The sequence below is a fragment of the Periplaneta americana genome, chromosome 14 (genome assembly GCF_040183065.1).
Source record: "Periplaneta americana isolate PAMFEO1 chromosome 14, P.americana_PAMFEO1_priV1, whole genome shotgun sequence".
Taxonomy (NCBI): domain Eukaryota; kingdom Metazoa; phylum Arthropoda; class Insecta; order Blattodea; family Blattidae; genus Periplaneta; species Periplaneta americana.
In genome coordinates, this window is record NC_091130.1 from 29,108,947 (window position 1) to 29,130,916 (window position 21,970).

Below are 21,970 nucleotides of genomic sequence, written 5' to 3' on the forward strand. Positions count from 1 at the left end.
GGGAAGTGAGAGCGAGATATTATACACTTGGACGCGCATTTCTGCTGATCTGAAACGAACACTTAATAACACTTAACAACTTCTGGTGTGCGCCTACATCATTTCAACCTACGAGCACGTCTCCCAAACCCCAAGTCCCGACCGTTTTGCAACTGACCTGGGAACCTCATCCTCTACCGGAGTAATCTCGAGGAGGCTGGCGCCCAAATTGATCAGTGTACATAGTTAATTATTGACATCGACGTGCATCCTCGAGATACTTTCCATATATGACGGAGCTGGCAGCCGAGGGCGACGACAACGACAGACGACCGCTGCATATTTCGGCGCCCCAACAAAGGCCGACCGCTTCAACTCTGGATAGTCTCTGACGAACTAAGTGGTATGTGCTTCTCAGCACTAGCAACATCTGTGAGCCTGTTCAGAGTTGGGGAGTAACAAGATAAGAATCCTGCTGTTGGACTCAGAATAGGAGAAGAAATGTCTGAAGAAAGTGAAATAGGGAGAGGAGTACGACAAGGATGCCCTTTATAATCTACACTGTTCAACATCTACTTGGAGGATTTGGTGAAGGTTTTCAGAACATGGGAGGTGTAAAAGTAGGAGGAAGAATAAAGTGCATAAGTGCTGATGATATGGCGTTATTAGCAAAAGAGATGATACTAAGTGATATGCTACTGGAGCTAAATGACAGCTGTGAGCAGTATGGGATAAAGATAAATGCAAACAAGACGAAGACCATGGTTGTCACAATAAAAATAAAGAACGTAAACTTGTGAATTCTAAATGAGGCAGTAGAGCAAGTCAACAGCTTCAAATACTTGGGATGTACTAAAAACAGTAACATGATCTGCAGTCAGGAAGTCAAAAGGAGAATAGTAATGGCAAAGGAAAATTTTAATAGAAATGTTCTGCAGACCTCTGGAAAAAGAACTAAGGAAGAGACTAGTGAAGTGCTTTGTGTGGAGTGTGGCATTGTATGGGGCAGAAACATGGACATTACGACGAAGTGAAGAGAAACGAGTAGAAGCATTTAAATGTGCATATGGAGAAGAATGGAGCGTGAAGTGGACAGACAGAATAAGAAATTAAGTTGTGTTGGAAAGTGTGGGTGAAGAAAGAATGATGGTAAAACTGATAAAAAAAAAAAAAAGAATTGGTTGGGTCACTGGCTACTGAAGGATGCACTGGAAGGAATGGTGAACGGAAGATATCAGATGACAGATGACATTAAGATGTGACAACTGTATGTGAGGACTTAGAAGACTGAGGAAAATAGGGAAGATTGGAGAATGCTGGGTTTGCAGTGAAAGACCTGCCCTTGGGCAAAAAACTATGAATGAATGAAAAACCTATAAGTTTTTATATATATCTATAAAATGAATCATAAAAAAGAAAATCGTCTGTAATTACAATTTCAAATTAATCTGTGAAAAAAAAAAATTCTAATTGTAGGAAAATTCTCAAGGATCCTGAATTGATACTTGAAAAACCTCGTAAATCAGCTGTAGCCATGTTTAGGTTGATCACTGGACATGACTGTCTAAGCAAACACCTCCAAATGGAACAACCACCACACCAAACTGTCTCCTGTGCCATCAAGAAGTAGAGATGGATATGACGTATCACATGGAAATCTGTGAAGTTCTTAAGACACATCATGACTAATATAAAAACATTGGGAAGCAAGAAAGAGAATATAAACTTTATTGTTACATCAAAAGCATAGATACATACATTATTTTCTCTGAATTGGACTCAATTAGTACAGTAGAATCTCGATTTTAGACGACCTCCATTTAACGTTGAAATTTCACAGTCCCAGTAATTATTACATATGATTAATGTATTTTTATATTCGATTTAACCTTGGTCTCTTTGTTATGAAACCAGCATTTTACGTTGAAAATTGTTAATGCAAAAATAAATGCATTTCGATTCAACGCGTAAAATATAAATTCTTTGAAGAATCAATGACTTGGCAATGCTATTGTCTCGGCTGCACATGATTCTCCCCTTCCCTTACCATGTGTACATGAAGTTGCGTTCCTATTCGTCTGCTAATTCCCGCTCTTTGCCAAAACTAATCACATTCAGTAGGTAATGGATGTAGCAGCCATCCATGACAATCACTTCTTGTCTTTGTTGTGTTCACTGAGGTATGTAATGTCAGTGCTACTACAGCGAAGAGATTGAATTTTTCACCATTACTGTACATATTATACTCATTTCTTGAAAGCAAACTTTTATCCACCACTGGCTTACTATGCCTGATGTAGCTTCACTGGAGCCCCCTTTAGCTCACACGTTCGTCTTTCTTGTTGGGCCTTCTTACCTATTTTGAAGGTATAATATAATATTGTTTTATTACTTCAGTCTAATTGACATATCACAAATATAAAAAGTCAATTGACACTTGCTAGCAGCAAAACATGCAATTAATGAAATTATTAAGTTTAAAGAGGAATGAAATGTTTTTATCATGTTCACAGTTTTATGATGTTATAATTTAAACACAACACAGCAGTGCAGCCACAATTTTATACCATTATTATGTATTAAATTTTCATATCTGTACATTAATTTTAGATTGTTAATTACCATCATCATCATCGTCATCGTCTTCCTAACAAGTATTAGGCCAAGTGGCCTGTTACGGTCTCAAACTAGAATTTTCAGTCCATCTCTTCTTTGGACGGCCTAGAGATCTTTTGCCATATGGATGGTAATGAAGCAGTGCTTTTGGAATTCTGCATCGATTCATTCGTTCGAGATGACCCTTCCACTGAAGTTGATATTTGCTGATGAACTGCATAATGGGTTCTATTTGAAGTTCTTGCATTAGGTCCTCATTTTTTTATGATCCCAGCGAGTATATCCAGCTGTTGCTCTCATAAACCTCATCTCACTTGCTGTTAATTACCATAAGTCAATTTTAAGGGGAATCGAACATTATCGCATGCAAAGTAATGGTAAAAATAGCCTATCTTCAAGCAGTCATAAATGTAATACTATTTATCACAGCTATTTCATTTTTTTAGTGATATATGTATACACATTAAACTTTGAAATGAAAAAAGAATGGTTAATCTAGTGTAAATCTTACCCTTAAATTAATTTTTGAATTTAAACATATGTTTTATATAAATTCACTACATACCTGTGATTAGGTACACTCTATTCACTTAACATAGCACACATTGAATTAAAATTTTGGCCACTTACTGCTAACAGATACTAAAACATACCCTACTAAAATTATTAAAATATTTGTAATATTATGGGCATAGGGCTTATACTAATCTTCAATTTTTTTAAATTTATTGACGGTGATGATTACTATAAGCCCTATGCTCATAATATTACAGATATATGAATAATTTTAGTATCTATTAGCAGTAAGTGGTCAAATTTTCAATTCAATATGTGTTATAATAAGTGAGTAGAGTGTACCTAATCACAGACATGAAGTGAATTTATAAAAAAAATTGTGCTTAATTAAAAAAATTAATTTAAGGATACAGATTTACTCTAGAGTCACCATTCTTTTTCATTTTAAAGCTTAATATGTATACACACATAGCTAACAAAAATGAAAGACCACTGATAAATAATAGACAATTATATTTATGACTGCTAGAAGACAGGCTATTTTTATCATTATTTTGCATGCGATAATGACCAACTCCCCTTAAATAGTTATTATTTTCATTATTAAAAAGGTTGTGATTAATCATTCGTTCCACAATATGAGACAAAATGTACAAGATATTGTATGTAAAAAAGCCTGATGATGTTCCAATGCTACAAAGAAGTCAACAAAAATAAGAGAATGCTACAAAATGTTAACACAACTCCAAAAAGTTAATAAGATTGTCCATCTCCAATGGATTCCAGCACACTGTGGAGTCATGGGGAATGAAATCGCAGACACACTTGCAAAGAAAGGCACAACAATAAAACAAAAGCCTAAATTTAATTTCTCATATTCCTCAATAAAACGCTTGATCACTACAAAATTTTCTCATTCATACCTACAAGAAATAGAACCAAATGCTAAAGACAAAAAATGGATTACACTACTTCCCAACCCAGATATAATCCCCCAGAGACCAAGGAAAACAGCAGTTGCAGCCTTCAGACTATTGACAAATCATGACTGTCTAGCAAGTCATCTCTACAGAATAGGTATCTCAGCTTCACCAATATGTGTCCTGTGTAACGATCCAGCAGAAATGAATGAAGATCACTTGAAGACCTGTGAAGCATTAAGATCAGAAGAAACTACAGTTCAAAAGTATTGGAAACCACGACTGCTAATGGCTTCATTGCCAGATGCAAGGCACTAGACAACAACAACAATATATTTGTATAGTACACAATGATCACTCAAATAAAAAAATAAATAAATAAAAGAAACATGGGTAAGTGTCATTGACTTTTTATATTTCTGATATGTCAATTAGACTGAAGTAATAAAACAATATTATATTATATTATATCATATCATATTATATTGACTATCTGAACATTTCAACATGCTTTCTAAGATATTTTGAAGGTACCAGGGACACAGTCCCAGGTGTGCATCACTTAGAACTACCCATCTCCCACGTGTGGTCAGACTTTGGGAGGGAAGACCACGCAAAAGATGGATAGATCAAATTCAGAAGAACTTACAAGAATGGGGATACAAGTGAGATGAAATAATGAGGAAAAATGCTTGGGAACAGACGAATGAAGGCATATTTGGAATCGACCTTTCAAAAGGAGGACATGATAAGATCACACAGTCTAGTATATACAGTCGCGAAGCTCAATACGTAGTAAATATGCAAACATTAGATAGTTGCTCACCATTAAGATCGCTAATATTGCCTCATTACAGGCAATGCAAAATAGTACCGTCACAGTCTATTGTTTCTAGCACCCTCAAAACTCAAGCTTCGTGACTGTATATAGTAGAATGTGATAAGATCATGATTGTACATACCACTAGAAAACAACAGCCGTGAAAAGGAAAACACCTTCTCTCATGGAAAAGGTTAATTTAATTCGGGGGGGGGGGGGGATCCAAATGCTAAGATATCCGAGATGGTGAGAACAAGAATTGATTGGCATGCAGCTTCTCTTTATGTTTTCAATTTTTTGTACAGTATTGTCCATAATTTACTTATTGCTGTTTTTTGCAAATAAATTACATTTTTGCAAAAATATTCAAACATTTTTAAACAAAAGTAGCAAACCCCTATTTAGCGCCAACCCCAATTTAAGGTTAATTATTCTGTGTCCCCAGAAAAACTTTAAATAGAGATTCTACAGTATACTAATTCTAGTTTTGTTTATTATTTATCGAATTACTTAGCAAAAACTGTATTTGTAATACTATTAGAACACAATATTTTACATAACTGCCCATTGTGCAACTGAAACCAAGAAATGGATTCGGAACACCTCAAAATCTGTAATTCAGTGGCTGACCATGATAATATCTTTGAAAAATATCGGAGTGCAAGAGGTCAAATGACTTTGTCGTCAAATGCCTGGCATTCGAAAACAACATATTTATAGCACTTTTCGTTTGTACATAGAGTATTGTACTATTCCCACCAGAACCAAGTAATGAAAAGTAACTTCTTTGTTCAGATATAAGTTATGTTACAACTTATTTCTATTCATGAACGCCATGGCAGCATTGAAGCTTTCTTCAGAGTTCATTTGAATTCGTAGTTGTTTGCATTCTTCTTTATTTGCTTTGTGAAGGTCTTCCTTAATCATATCACGCATTAAACGTCTTGAAGCCATCATTGACTGAAACATATTCATAAGATCAGGTGAAGTGTCGATAAAATCATGAAAATTTTACTTGCAAACAAGTCTAAAACATACCGTATATTAAACCAAAATTTGTTTGGCATGTCAATGTTTCATAACTGCATTCTTGTTTTATCGTTTAGGAGAGTTATAATAAATGTTTTCTAAAATTTTGAGTTTTTGAAGAAAAAGTTTCCTTCACTTTAGATAATAAAATGTGTACCTTATCCATGTCATTGTAACATAATCTCAAAAGAATGAATTGTAACTCTTTGCAGCCTTTTGTGGATTTTATATTTTAATTTATTCACCTGCTTGGGAAATTGTGTGAACTGTTCTATCTTTGGCCACACCTCTTGCTCAAATGTGGCATGAGGAAAAACTTCTGTAACGAAACCATAGTCCTTTGCCTCTTGAGCATACATCTTATGTCCGAAAAGTAACATTTCACTAGCCTATAAAAGGAACAATACAAAATTAGGCCTACTCAAATTATATACAAGGTAAAACGCACAAGATTTTCGAAAATCAAAATTAAAGATAATGTAACAATATGTGTCATCAAAGGACAAATGAGAAGGTCCATTCCAAACCGCACTAAGTCCATCCATGGACGAAATTGAGTTTTATATGATTTCGTATAGTTCTGAACATGCTCTATCATGCTGTGAAGTCTGTTTGGGTCTTACTTACTTACTGGCATTTAAGGAACCCGGAGGTTCATTGCCGCCCTCACATAAGCCCGCCATCCTGAGCAAGATTAATCCAGTCTCTATCATCATATCCCACCTCCCTCAAATCCATTTTAATATTATCTTCCCATCTACGTCTCGGCCTCCCCAAAGGTATTTTTCCCGCTGGCCTCCCAACCAACACTCTATATGCATTTCTGGATTCGCCCATACGTGCTACATGCCCTGCCCATCTCAAGCGTCTGGATTTAATGTTCTTAATTATGTCAGGTGAAGAATACAATGCGTGCAGCTCTGCGTTGTGTAACTTTCTCCATTCTCCTGTAACTTCATCCCTCTTAGCCCCAAATATATTCCTAAGAACCTTATCTAACTGTATTAAATCCCATTCTAAAGAATTCATGGAATTGGGTGTTCGTGATAAACCATATTATATATACTTGTATCAAGTTTTAAAATATTAATCTTTATGACTTGCCATACAATAAAAATAAAAAAAGACAAGTTATATTTTATAACATTTGTTCTAAATTTATTAATGTTATAAAATATAACTTGTTTTTTTTATATTGTATGGTAAGTCATAAAGATTGATATTTTAAAACTTGATACAAGTATATATGTATATTGGCTTATCTGAAAATCAACATGGATTTTATTGTAGAGAAAACTGTATTATGCCCACATCTTTGTCTGTATCAAACCGTATTTTGTCTAAAACCAATTAATATTAAATATTGTACTTTTGTCCATTACTTTAAACAACATGACGTATGTTTTGGTCTTTCCAGAAGATAAACTGAACATTTATTAGGTGAATACCAAATCCAGAAGTATTGGTAATAGTAATGTACAAAGTTAGCATTAATGAACATTACCTTTGTGATTCAATATTACATAAGAGTAAATCAAGGAGTGTTACCTATTACTTCGGTTGAATTTTTACAAATATACTGAGGAAGATTTTCTTTTTTCTTTTTTATATTCACGTCAAACTGTATTGTGTCCATGATATTTTCTGAATTTCAGGACAGTCTAATGCAAAAGTGATTTCAAACATAATTGATTCTGATAAATTAAGTTTTTCCAGTAATTAATAATATTATTATAGTATATTAATTCACTTCCCTTAATTGGCACATTAAGTTATTCTTCTCTCGTGAAAAAATTACATCAATGGACTTAATATGGTTTGGAATGGACCTCCTCAAATGCATTTTATCAGTTAACAATGGACTTTCTATGAAAAATGTGTCAAATAATTAAGTTTGAATCAATTTATTTAAGAAGAAAGTGATGTAGGAGCTGAAATTCTTGTATATGAAGACAATGAGTCAAGATTTTATGGCTGTTTATGAACACTATGGTATAAGATACCGTAACTAATGAAATTTACTACAGTAGCAAAAGATAGGATTACTTTTAGACATGCATGAGCGCACATACACACATATCATAATCATACCTTTCTCATTCCCATAATGCGAGGAAATGTGTATGACGAGCAGCCTTCTGCTACAAGCCCCAATTTGGTGAAAGGTGTGTAAAAAAATGCCTGCAATAAATATTCTTGTATAAATAAATTAACATTGATTCTACAGGTCCATGGGGTTTATTACTGTTGGTTTAATTTTCATTACACGAGATTTATGCAGATTTGGGACAGAAAATTATACTTTGTGTACACAGAAAAAATGGTCACCTCACTAACAGTAGTTTGTATCAATTGTCATTTTATGATGATAGTTTCCTTGTAACCACAGAATAATTAGAATAATATTGCTGTAATTGTACTCTTTGATCAAAATATAGTGTGGTAATCAATCAGGCTCATGGCGAAGTGCATCAACATCGGTTAAAAACGCAGTAATCACAGATTACGAAACAACGGTTAAACAGTAACCGTGGTTAAAATGTAATTTCAGTGCACCATTCATAATCACTGATTACTTAATCATGGCTAGCTGACACCTCATTTAACCAGAGTGAAGTCTATGGTGGTACACTGTTTCTATAAAATGACTAAAGGAAAGAATCCATACTGCTGCAAAGATAATAGTCAACGTCAAAAAACGACTGCGCTCACTCCGTTCTACATCGAAATGAATGTGTCCTACATTTTCGCGTTACATTTGTTTGTCTTTCGGCGCTATTATATTTGCGAGTTGCATTTCTTTGTTCTTCAGTGCTGTTAGGTTAAAATCGTACATAATGGAAAATTGAATGCAAAAATGATTATATCCCAATGTGAGGTTGAAGTATCAGACTTACTTACTAGATTTAAATATATTAGGCTATATAAAAAAGAAGGAATATCCAAAAAGGAAAAGGATGCAGAAGATTAGTAGGAATGTGCGTACAATCCAGGACCCCATTTACACCTGGGAATTGTTCATTATCCTAAGATCAATCCATAACTTCTCTTTGTTCAGGCAATGACATAGAGAAAGAGATATTCGAGTATTCCCTCTTAAAATACAAAAAATAACAGTTACATAGAATTGTAATATAAGCAGCCGATCCATAGGAGAAATAAGCCTGTTTTTGTGTTATTTCAAATGATCCATTTGTAGATTTGGATTAACGAAATCCCTCCTGAAATTTTCTGTCACCTAATTCCTCGTAAGAATTCTCCCTTTCCACTAAAGAAACTTCATGCTCACGCTCCATTCAAGTAATTCAAGTACTGTACAATAATAATCGTCTTCGAAATAATCATCTGTGGCTGTGGCCATTTTGCTTTACTTGCTCTACTAATCACTGGTTATCCCCTTTAACCGCTCGAATATGGCCAGTTAGAGATTACTGTGGTTAATCTCCTATTTAAGTCGTAACTGAGGTCGATCCATTGTAAAAATGCTTAACCAGGGGTTAGGTGACAGTTTTAACTGGTGGTTACACTAACTGACGTTGATGAACGTGGGCATCAGTTGCACTATCGATATTTAGCGCAGCACACTAGTGTGCACTATCAGATGCAACACTATTTCTTTTCTCCTGTATTACTGGTTATTGCACGTGTATGTCTATTTTTTTCATCATCAGAAGAACTTTGTGCACTCACTGTGTTCACGGGAATCATACACACTAATAAATAGCATTAGTTGAGGGAAATTGTATGATAATTCATTACATAGTTTTAACAATTAATGTCCACAATGAAAACGGCTTGTTTCATGGGTTTTTAATAAATTACGAGTACATAAGATATTATATTCTAATAACAGCACTGTTACTAGCACTAAAATAAACAAAAGTAAGATTTCTCTCCTGCAATCATAGTTATTAAATTTGAGTATTAACTTTGGCTACACTCTCGCACTCCTTGAAACAAAAACTTCGTGTTGCGAATGGTAGTAGCCTACCGTCCATTCTTTAACTATAATTTCATTTATTTATTTAATCTGACAAGATTAAGGCCATAAGGCCTTATCTTCCATCCTACCAGATAACACATATAAATACAAAAAAGAAATACAGACGCTGATGAAAATAGTACAAATTAAATTAAAGCCCTATAGAGGGTCAACAGGGTCAAAAGAACACTATAGAGCTCTCATCGAGCTAATACAAGAAAAAAAAAGAGACAAAAAAAAACAGAGATAGCAATGATGATACTGATAACTGATAATAATAGTAGTAGTATTAGTAGTAGTAGTAGTAGTAGTAGTAATAATAAATGCATTACATATTAATTGTCAATTTTACAACAGCATAGTTACAATATTTACTATATGAAAATAGTACAAATTAAATTAAAGCCCTATAGAGGGTCAACAGGGTCAAAAGAACACTATAGAGCTCTCATCGAGCTAATACAAGAAAAAAAAAAGAGACAAAAAAAAACAGAGATAGCAATGATGATACTGATAACTGATAATAATAGTAGTAGTATTAGTAGTAGTAGTAGTAGTAGTAGTAGTAGTAGTAGTAGTAGTAATAATAAATGCATTACATATTAATTGTCAATTTTACAACAGCATAGTTACAATATTTACTATATGAAAATAGTACAAATTAAATTAAAGCCCTATAGAGGGTCAACAGGGTCAAAAGAACACTATAGAGCTCTCATCGAGCTAATACAAGAAAAAAAAAGAGACAAAAAAAACAGAGATAGCAATGATGATACTGATAACTGATAATAATAGTAGTAGTAGTAATAATAATAATAATAATAATAAATGCATTACATATTAATTGTCAATTTTACAACAGCATAGTTACAATATTTACTATATGTCATGGGTTAAGCCGAAGTTGCGCAACCTGACATGTGTTCAACAAGCAATTCCATGAACTAGAATGTGATTTTAATTTAAATTTGAATTTTGATATTGTCCGATAGTCTCTGACATGGTTAGGGAGAGAGTTTCAGAGGCATGGAATAGATATGCTGAAAGATGTTGAGTAGAAGGATTTTCTGTGCAGAGGACTAAAACTGATATAACATTTTTTTTTTTCAAATTTTCTTAGATTTTAGAATGGAATTTCAGATAGGTATGGAAGAGGTGACAGATGTCTATAAAAAACACAGGTTTATTACTTCCTGTGTGGACAGTATGATTTCCTAACTGATACTAGCTTCAGTTGAGTATTGAAAACTATCAGTCTAAGCCACTGTATTTGCTTACATGTTTGTGTAGAAAAAACAGTAAGCCTACAATACTTCTTTTACCTGGCGTGGATGTAAGTACTTTTTTTAACCATACTGCAGGAAGCTGAATCAATTCAATACCGATTAACTCATCTAAGTTTAATATCATGTCAGGGATAAACTTAATTAAATTTTGCTTAAACTGGGGCAGTTACGTTGCTAGTTTTCACTTTAACCAATCACATTGTATTTAAATTCAGATGACTGTCCTTTTATAAGCGAGTGATGTTTAAAAATATATCTCAGCGAACTGATATTACATATTTCAATGGAAGTGCCTGAAAATGAAAGATTTTATTACTTGTGTTACAAACATTTGATGTGGATATGGTCAATTGACAAAATATAGCTTATTTTCTTATATTTATAAATGAAATTATAAACGTACCTTATCTGAAGCATAAACTACATCAAAAAGGCCCAGTTTTGTTGCAGCAATTCCAATTGCAGGTCCATTTACTGCTGCTGCCAGTAATTTTGGGTAATCTATGAATGCAGAAACCAAATTCCTGAAAAATTAATCAAGCATAATACATCATAACACACAAACAGCCAGCCCCCACCATAGGAACAACACACCCCCACCCCTACCATCGACAAGTGCACATCATAGAGTCAAGATTGCCAGTGGTTCAAGAGACACTGCAGATGACGTGACATAGCGTTGAAACGGGCCGTCTGTCGAAGGTATATGCCTTTTTTTTAACAATTTTACACTTTTTTAACGTAAGACTAAATAAATTTTATGGAATTCATCAGAATTTACAGGTTCATAGCTACAAATTACCTAACTGTAATTGAAAGATATTCTTTGAACAATTATTACACAATTGGATTATTTCGTTGATGTCCTGCTCCCAGTAAATTTCATGCTGCATACAGAGCAAGTCAAAAAGATGGTTCTGATTTCAATAATGTACTGCGTGAAATCTTATGAGGATATCGTAATTGTGAGGTATGTACTTCGGGAAGTACTGTCTAAGTTTAAATTCCCTGCTTTAGTTTTGCTGTCGACTGCCAGGAACAACTAAGGAAAATGGTGGCAAGGAGACCATAAAAGCATTCTGTGTGCTTGATTATCATACAATCTGTCATAAGTAGACCATGGAACTTTATACACTAAAAATCCTGAAAATATGCATGCAGATATGCAGTAAAAAAACTGTTGAAATATGCGCTAAAAATTAAAATATATGCAGTAAGAAATATACTTTAGATGTTTATTTTTGGTTTAATGATAAATAAGAATAGGTTAAAGTTATAATTATCAACAAATCGTCAACATTTTTATTTATCTATTTTTATATAAATGTATTAATTAAAAGTGAAATTGAAGTTTTAGTGAACAGTAGTTAGAGAAAAAAGGTGGTTTGAAAGGCCTATATAATTTTAGATATATTAGGATTAATGATCAAATAGAGAATAGCAAATGAAATGTAGAAGAAATACTGAAGGGGAGTTTGAACAAGTAATAAAAGAGGTACATAGTGTAATTTGGGAGTATTTGTGTAGACGTGTATTGCAAATAATTGTGTTACTGTAATATGTTAATGGTGGCACCGGATACAGAAATGTGAGGTACACCATTACATGTAAAGAAGTGCTGTGACCAAATATATCATATCATATCATAAATGTATTAATTAAATTATTCATTTTACAAACGTATTTGAATTGATACATCTCTAACTTTCCTATTTTTTTTTTAACTTTCTTTGCATTTCACGTAATAATTATGGCAGTAAACAACCAACAATATCTCCAGGTTCTCTACTGTGAAACTTCTCTTCTTATAATATGTCGGAATTAGTTTAAATGCCGAGAACATTCTCTTTACATCACATGATGCGACTGGTGCATACTTGTAAGCAGAAATGCTCCAAATTTCATTGACTGTTTCTTATTTTCCACTGAGAATGTCAGCATTCTGCAGCATTTCTTTAGAGTCAGGATTAGTCTCTAACACACAGTTACATTTTACAGACACTGCTTTACCTTGTGATCCAGGAACTGCTTCCAGTGAATCTTTTATCTTTCGCAGCAGTTTCATGACCTCAAAAATACGTGACATCGACACTGGGTCTAAATAATACATTCAATTTTGATTCGACAAAATCAGAGTAAACACCTGAACGACATCTATAATCTTTTCGCTGTAAGAAAAATCCTAATGTAAACAATAGCACGTGATTGAAGTGAGACTTCATTGGCCACTGTTTGGCGCCATAGATTCTCAGTATGTGTTCCCGCCTACTGTTGTACATTCTGTTTCATGTTAAACATTTCCCGTTACTCATCAAGTAGGTCCAACCTCACTATTATGCATTCGTTTGCTTAGGAAGCATTTATTTTATAATTACTGTAATTAAATTATTTTTAAGTCTTATGTCTTCACAATGGACAGTTGAGGATGCAAAAGCCATACTTCAGTATCACGTGCTTACATGAGCTCAAGTGACGCCAGCTTGTTACAAGAACAGACTACCTCAGTATTACTGTTGGTATTCATCCGCGTTCATAGTACATAACAAAATAGAAAAGTAGCTTTTCTTTTACATAGCGTTTTACATATGAGTAAAGTTAAATGTTTCATTGTATTTAACAACTAGAATTCAATGTTTTATTTTCAAATAATACAAGATTGTGGTTTCCAAATACGAACTATATTTTCCTGCGTCATGTGAGTGTTTCGACAGGGAGCCAATCACAGGTATGACAGCAACGTGCTTACGTTTACATTAGGATTTTTCTTACAGCGAAAACAGTATAGGCAACGCATATTTTCAACTTGACTCCTGAAACATTGCACTTACACAGCTAGTATGCACACAACCAACCAATCACATGACATGATGCATAACCTAAGTTATGCATTTTGTTTCAAGTATCACATCAAAAGAGATATTTGCCTTGTCAGGTTTTCAGATCATTATGAAACACAATGGATATGATTAGATTAATTGCTAGTGAAATGTTGGTCTTCTGAAAAGAAATTGCTTGAATTCATCTATAATTCTCCTAATTGAAACTTCAGACATTTCAATATATAATTCTTAATGACTGACAGGGTAGAATAGTTTATTAATCATGTTGCATTGGTTTATTGAAAGGCTGAATTGTTATCATGACTTCTTGTATTGAACATACTAATTACAAGTATGCACATAGAGCTAGCCTTATTTTAAAATGGAAGACGATCAACTCATATACTAGGGAGAAGTACCGGTATTCTTCATCGTCACAGCAATTTCATGTCTTCAACGGTAATTAACTAATTATTAGTTTTATTTCTCACACACAACTGTTACATTTCTTAAAAATTATTCTTGTTTTTAACAGAGAGAAATTTTGAAATTAAATAATAAATTGGGCAAAACAAGGAAAGATGATAATATATGCAAAATAGAAATAGATATGCATTTAGATAGATAGATAGATAGATAGATAGATAGATAGATAGATAGATAGATAGATAGATAGATAGATAGATATAGATAGATAGATAGATAGATATAGATAGATAGATAGATAGATAGATATAGATAGATAGATAGATAGATAGATAGATAGATAGATAGATAGATAGATAGATAGATAGATAGATAGATAGATAGATAGATAGATAGATATAGATAGATAGATAGATAGATAGATAGATAGATAGATAGATAGATAGATAGATAGATAGATAGATAGATAGATAGATAGATAGATAGATAGATAGGTAGGTAGGTAGGTAGGTAGGTAGCTAGATAGATAGATAGATAGATAGATAGATAGATAGATAGATAGATAGATAGATAGATAGATAGATAGATAGATTTATTCGTTCCATAATATTCTTACATTTGCTTTATAGCATAGAATAAAGAACATGTCCAATTCTTACGTTTAAATATAAATGCAATACATATAAAATGCAAATATGAAATTTGTACAGAATTAATACCTTAATAACAATAATATTTTATACAATGTAATATGTTTACCATTTAATAGTATTAAAATATTTACACAGTACCGTGAAATGTTAAGAATTCATCTACAGAATAGAAAGTGTGAGATATTAAGTAATTTTTTAGTTTTACCTTAAATAATGCAGGGTTTTGGCTATGATTCTTAATGTCTTCAGGAAGACTATTGAACATTTTTATCGCCATGTAACGTACTCCCCTTTGATAGCATGATAAATTTGATGATGGCGTATGAAAATCATTCTTTCTGCGGGTATTTATACTATGTATGGCTGAGTTAGTTGGAAAGTTTTCTTTATTACATAAGAGGAAATTTATTATAGAGTATATGTACTGATTTGTTAAGGTTAGAATCTCTAATTTTTTTTTAAATAATCTACATGATTCTCTAGCCTTTGCTCCAACTATTATTCTAATGGCTCTTTTTTGTAATAAGAATATATTTTTACTATCTACAGAATTTCCCCAAAATATTATTCCATAGGACATAATGGAATGAAAATATGCAAAATATAGGGTAGAATAGTTTATTTACCATGTTGCGTTGGTTTATTGAAAGGCTGAATTGTTATCATGACTTCTTGTATTGAACATACTAATTACAAGTATGCACATAGAATTCTGTAGTGCTCGGAAAAAGTGACACAAGTCAGTTTTCACAAACCTTTTTTGATAATTTATTGACAACTTACGGAACATCTGTTCGCTTGGAAAAAAATACATAGGTATCCCTCCCATTACAATAATTCATACAGAAAAAAATCAAATCGACATAAACCAGTGTAGTTGTCAATAAATTATCAAAAAAGGTTTGTGAAAACTGACATCTCACTTTTCCCAAGCACTGCAGAATTAGCCTTATGTTAAAATGGAAGATGACCAACTCATATACTAGGGAGAAGTACCGGTATCCTTCGTTGTCACAGCAATTTCATGTCCTCAACAGTAATTAACTAATTATTGGTTTTATTTCTCACATAATTTATATGTTTCTTACAAATTATTCTTGTTTTTAACAGGGAGAAATTTTGAAATTAGATAATTGGGCAAAACAAGGAAAGATGATAATGCATGCAAAATAGATATGCATTTAAGAGGGAAAACCCTGGATATATGCATTTATGCAAAATAAAGTTGGCTTCATTCGAATGTTGTTGTTGTTATCTAATGCCGGGCTTTGGCAACGAAGCCATTAGCGCTTCATTCGAATGTAAAAACCATGATGAGCAAAGATCCACTTTTACTTTTTCAATATGCCAAATCAATAAAAACACGCATATGTTCCGCAGTCTAGTCATAAGCATTCAGAGGCATTTCTTCTTATGGGAATTTATAAACTGAATCATATTTTTTATATACCGCCACTTGCAACGACAATAGATGATCTGCATGCACATCAGAGCATTTGTCACATGTGTCTTAAAAAACTTGATGAGTCAACTTTTCCATATATGCTAATTACATTTACTTCCCTTATATTATAATTGAGTAACAAATTATTGAAATCGGAACCAACATTTTTACTTTCCTTATATAGGCAGAGCCTTACTCTTGAGAGACATTACTGTACAGTATGAATCACGTGTCTTAAATATTTATTTACGTAATAATACTAAGTCCTACTACGTGACCTTTTGTATGTGGAACATAAACATGTTGTTACTCTGTAGGAAAGAGAAAGACATAACTAGAATAAAAGAGCAATCGTACTGCGCAGGTGCTGTATATAACAGCGGCACACTGTATATTAGTACAAGCAACTGTCGTTTCACAAACAGAATTGTTGGGTAATAAGTAGGCTACACCATCAGACCATCGGATATTTATGTGATGTTTGTAAACGTGATCAAGGATGAGAATGGTGACTTACTTGCAGACTCTCATTCAATCCTGAACAGATGGAAAAACTATTTTGGGCAACTACTAAATATACATAAGCTAAATAGAAATGATCAGGGCGAAATTCAAATACAAACTGCTGAGCCATTCATATCGGAACCCACACTTTCTGAAGTCGAAATTGCGATAGAAAATCTGAAAAAGTACAAGTCTCCAGGTATTGATCAAATTCCAGCAGAATTAATACAAGACGGTGGAAGCGCATTATTTAGCGAAATTTATAAACTTGTACTTGCAATTTGGGAAGAGGAAATTGTACCAGAACAATGGAAGGAGTCCATAATCGTACCTATTTTTAAGAAGGGGGACAAGACTAACTGTAGTAACTTTCGAGGAATATCACTTTTGTTGACGTCATACAAAATTTTGGCGAATATCCTTTTGAGAAGATTAACTCCATATGTAGATGAAATTATTGGGAATCATCAGTGTGGTTTTAGGCGTAATAGATCGACTATTGATCAGATTTTTTGTATTCGACAGACATTGGAGAAAAAATGGGAGTATAAGGGTACAGTACATCAGTTATTCATAGATTTCAAAAAGGCGTATGACTTGGTTAAGAGAGAAGTTTTGTATAATATTCTTATTGAATTTGGTATTCCCAAGAAACTAGTTCGATTAATTAAAATGTGTCTTAGTGAAACATACAGCAGAGTTCGTATAGGTCAGTTTCTGTCAGATGCGTTTCCAATTCACTGTGGGCTAAAGCAAGGAGATATCACCTTTACTTTTTAACTTTGCTCTAGAGTATGCCATTAGGAAAGTCCAGGATAACAGAGAGGGTTTGGAATTGAACAGGTTACATCAGCTGCTTGTCTATGCGGATGATGTGAACATGTTAGGAGAAAATCCACAAACGATTAGGGAAAACACGAGAATTTTACTGGAAGCAAATAAAGAGATAGGTTTGGAAGTAAATCCTGAAAAGACAAAGTATATGATTATGTCTCGTGACCAGAATATTGTACGAAATGGAAATATAAAAATTGGAGATTTATCTTTTGAAGAGGTGGAGAAGTTCAAATATCTGGGAGCAACAGTAACAAATATAAATGATACTCGGGAGGAAATTAAACACAGAATAAATATGGGAAATGCCTGTTATTATTCGGTTGAGAAACTTTTATCATCCAGTCTGCTGTCGAAAAATCTGAAAGTTAGAATTTATAAAACAGTTATATTACCGGTTGTTCTGTATGGTTGTGAAACTTGGACCCTCACTTTGAGAGAGGAATATAGGTTAAGGGTGTTTGAGAATAAGGTGCTTAGGAAAATATTTGGGGCTAAGAGGGATGAAGTTACAGGAGAATGGAGAAAGTTACACAACACAGAACTGCACACATTGTATTCTTCACCTGACATAATTAGGAACATTAAATCCAGACGTTTGAGATGGGCAGGGCATGTAGCACGTATGGGCGAATCCAGAAATGCATATAGAGTGTTAGTTGGGAGGCCGGAGGGAAAAAGACCTTTAGGGAGGCCGAGACGTAGATGGGAAGATAATATTAAAATGGATTTAAGGGAGGTGGGATATGATGATAGAGAATGGATTAATTTTGCTCAGGATAGGGACCAATGGCGGGCTTATATGAGGGCGGCAATGAACCTCCGGATTCCTTAAAAGCCAGTAAGTAAGTAAGTAAGTAAGTATGAAAACATAGAATCGGCTAGAGATTTAATAGAACGATTATTAAGATTCTCATATGTGATTTTTAATGAGACACTTCTGAAAAATACAACAAATAACTTAGGTAAGTTAACTACTGAATCCTTTTCTCGAACATGGGCATCATCCAACAAAATCCTGTCATGGCTTCACTAAATGAATGGAAACTATGTTTGAAGAAAGGGTTATTTATTAGTGTTGGATTATAACCACCACACTCACAGGATATGACCCCCTGCGACTTTTATTTGTAGGGAAATTTAGAAGACCAGATTAACAAGAATAATCTCCACATGTTGGAAAAAAAACAAAAGAATATTTAGAGGGAGATACTATTATCATTTCACATGAACTTACCATGCCAACAACAATTTTTTACAGTGTATCTTTCAAATGGGCAATATTTTCTGCAATAGACCTATCTATGGTAAGGGACGATGTTGCATTCTATGTTTGCCCTTTGTGCTGATTCACATAAGCAGTGCTTTCAGAAGTATGGCTCAGCTTACCAGATGCACGAGAGCTGCTAGTAAACATGAAGAAAATTATAGCACTGTACTTACTGAACCGCTGCAGTTTTGTCTTCTGTGCGTTTTGATTCATCACCTAAATCCATAATTGCAGAAACTATATCGTTTCCACTGCTATAATAATCACCCGCACCAGTAAATACTGTCACCTTCACTCTGTCATCAGTAGCAGCTTCATTAAGAAGTCTTGTAATGCTTACATACATCTGTAACATTCAAATTGTATTTTCTTACTCAGCACCGTTTTGTATTTCTTTTTGAACATTACTATATCACCAATCACCAAGTAGGACAAAAACTGTCTTTGACATAACACCTGTTGGTGTACAATTGAGGGGTTTGGGGGGAAAACCAGGCAGTTCCAATTCAGTACTTTTCGAGATAATGAAGAAAAACTTACAGCCAAACAATAAGCGTGTACAGAAGAGGCAGGTCCAAAATGCATTATAACTGTGAATGTAATTCTTGGAACTACCTGGTTCTTCGACCAAACGATAGAGAGTATTTTTTTTGTCCTCTGTGCATAAATAACTCAAAAATGAAAAAAATTGGAGCAGCCTTTTTTTCCCCCAAACCCCTCAATTGTTCACTTAAAATACTTCTACGATTCTTTAAACTTAATATGTAGGGTCCTACATATTATTTTTCCGCAAAATAAAACAAATAAATATTTTAATATTTAATAACAGTTCTTTACATTGTGTATTAAATTTCAAATGATTCAATTCCGCAGGCTGCCAGTGTTAAGAATTTACCATCTTATGTAAAACTTATAGCTAGATCTGAATTATTAGTATGGTATATTCCTAGAATAAGCAAAGTACATGTGAAGATAAATAATACGTTATAAATGCATGTAGGCCTATTGCATATGAAATGAAGGACTACACTAAAGGAGGCACAATTCCCTTCCCCTTCCAATTGCCAATATAAATTGCGAGAGGTACAGGGCGAATTTTATTACTAGGGGAATGGTTCGTTTCCTAGTATTGCGTCCCAGACCTCTCATTTGTTATATTGGTAACAAGTAGGGAGGGAGAGCTACAACGTGTATTAGAATTTTACAAGTAGGTAGACTTGAGGATTTGTTTTATTTAGGGTTGGTGTTTATCATTATTTGTATACTGTACATTTCACAGAAGCCAGTAAAGAAAAAAAAATATGCCTTCTTTAGTGTAGCTTTCCTGGAGAATTACCGTAGTGCTATCTCTTACAAAATTTATTAACATGAATGCCATGTTTATAAGTTATTATTTTTGCCTAGGAGTCAAATTCACTCGTTCTGTAACGATTGTGTTAGCGATTTGAAGGATGGGCGTCGACTCGATGATGGAATTGTCTCAAACTGAATCTACCCAACCGTCTGTCAAAATCAAAGACGTTGGTCAAAATGTATAATTACTGGGAGTAAAGACATTTGCAGCATGATGCTAACCATTTACATTGTCATGGCGGGATTTAATCAGCACTTAAGTTGGTTATCGGTCACTTATCAAATTTTTCCCTCATTCACATTCATGCCCTGTATACGGGGTAATTTACCGTTTACTTTTTTTTTTTTTTTTTTTCTAGTTTGTATATCTTGATGTGTCATGTCTCACAACTTCTAACGGTATGTGAATTAACACTGCTTAGTGCGTGTGAGGCTCGGCTAATTATGTTTCCTAAAAACATTTCATGGAATCTTACAGCGTTAAGAAAAGTTTTCAGTGTTGTTACATTACCTTTGATGTAAGTGCATTCTTCTTTTGTGGTCTATTAAATTTTATAATTTGCAGGCCTTTTCTAAATATGACTTCTAATCCTTCACATATTTGTGTTGTCATTTTGATATCGTGATGTAGGTATCTGTTGTAGGTGTCAGCAGAAAAACAAGGCAATTATGTAGCCTAAATGATTTGTAATTAAATGGAAGCGAGATTGCTGTCATGCGTATATCAGCTTACTATGCTGATAAAGCAAATTTAATTTTATAGGTTGAAGGTCTCTCTCTGTCTTGTGACGAAAATTCGTGTATCTTATCAAAACACTATTCACCAATTAGAATGTTCGTTTATAGGTATTATGCGCACCTAATTTGCGGACTTTGACTACTTTTACTATATATATGTTGTGTACCGGTTATATCAAACTTCAAAAATTTATAATTACATAATATTATTACACATAAAATATATATCATATAATATATCCTATTAAATATCTTGAAACCCCCGCACCATATAATGTGGTTTTATCAAGAGTGCTATAAATAATTATATTTGTTTATGAAATTAATTGTATTGTAATACGAAATTACTCTTATAGTCATATAACAAATTCTTTCATCGGTTTTGCCTTGTATTAAAGTTTATCTCGATAATTGTTATAATTAATATAGTAGGGCGAATATTCTTCGAAAAATACATATGCCTAACGGGGGAAAAACGCTTCTCAAGCATACATGCAACCAAAAATTTACCATCGAGTTTGTTTCACATCCTAACCGGAAATACGGCGTCGTAGGTTAGCGGAATAAAATGTTGCGCATGCGCAATAGAACATTCACACTCCGGGGCAAAACAGGTTGGCGTTTATTAAGTTTTGTGACTTTTAATTGCTGTCCCAATGTGAAAAACTTGTATAATAATTAACTGGATATATCTACCTATCTTTTGTACCTCTTCAACACCTCCGTAGAAGTCTGTACTGTGTGAAAGGTATGTTAATATCACAAGTTTATTTACGACAGC

At 33.6% G+C, this 21,970-nt stretch overlaps 2 protein-coding genes across 3 annotated transcripts in view; one reads left to right on the forward strand and one right to left on the reverse strand.

Annotated features, from left to right (window-relative positions):
• Window positions 1–1,691: 1,691 nt before the first annotated feature.
• LOC138713216 (enoyl-CoA delta isomerase 2-like) lies at window positions 1,692–21,964 on the reverse strand. Of its 2 annotated transcripts, none has more exons than XM_069845125.1 (6): window positions 21,886–21,964; window positions 19,272–19,444; window positions 11,552–11,672; window positions 7,972–8,061; window positions 6,126–6,269; window positions 1,692–5,811 (listed from the first exon to the last, which is right to left on the reverse strand). In XM_069845125.1, exons 2-6 carry the CDS (start codon window positions 19,442–19,444, stop codon window positions 5,659–5,661), a joined length of 681 nt encoding a protein of 226 aa, XP_069701226.1. In that variant the 5' UTR covers window positions 21,886–21,964; the 3' UTR covers window positions 1,692–5,658. The 2 variants fall into 2 exon arrangements, with proteins under 2 accessions (XP_069701226.1, XP_069701225.1); XM_069845124.1 differs by lacking the exon at window positions 21,886–21,964 and adding an exon at window positions 20,963–21,708.
• The window catches only part of HIPP1 (HP1 and insulator partner protein 1), a 51,499-nt gene continuing 51,283 nt past the window's right edge, over window positions 21,755–21,970 (forward strand). Inside the window, exon 1 of the mRNA XM_069845122.1 lies at window positions 21,755–21,937. The gene's annotated coding sequence lies outside the window, so the exon portion shown is untranslated. The remainder of the gene's footprint in view (window positions 21,938–21,970) is intronic.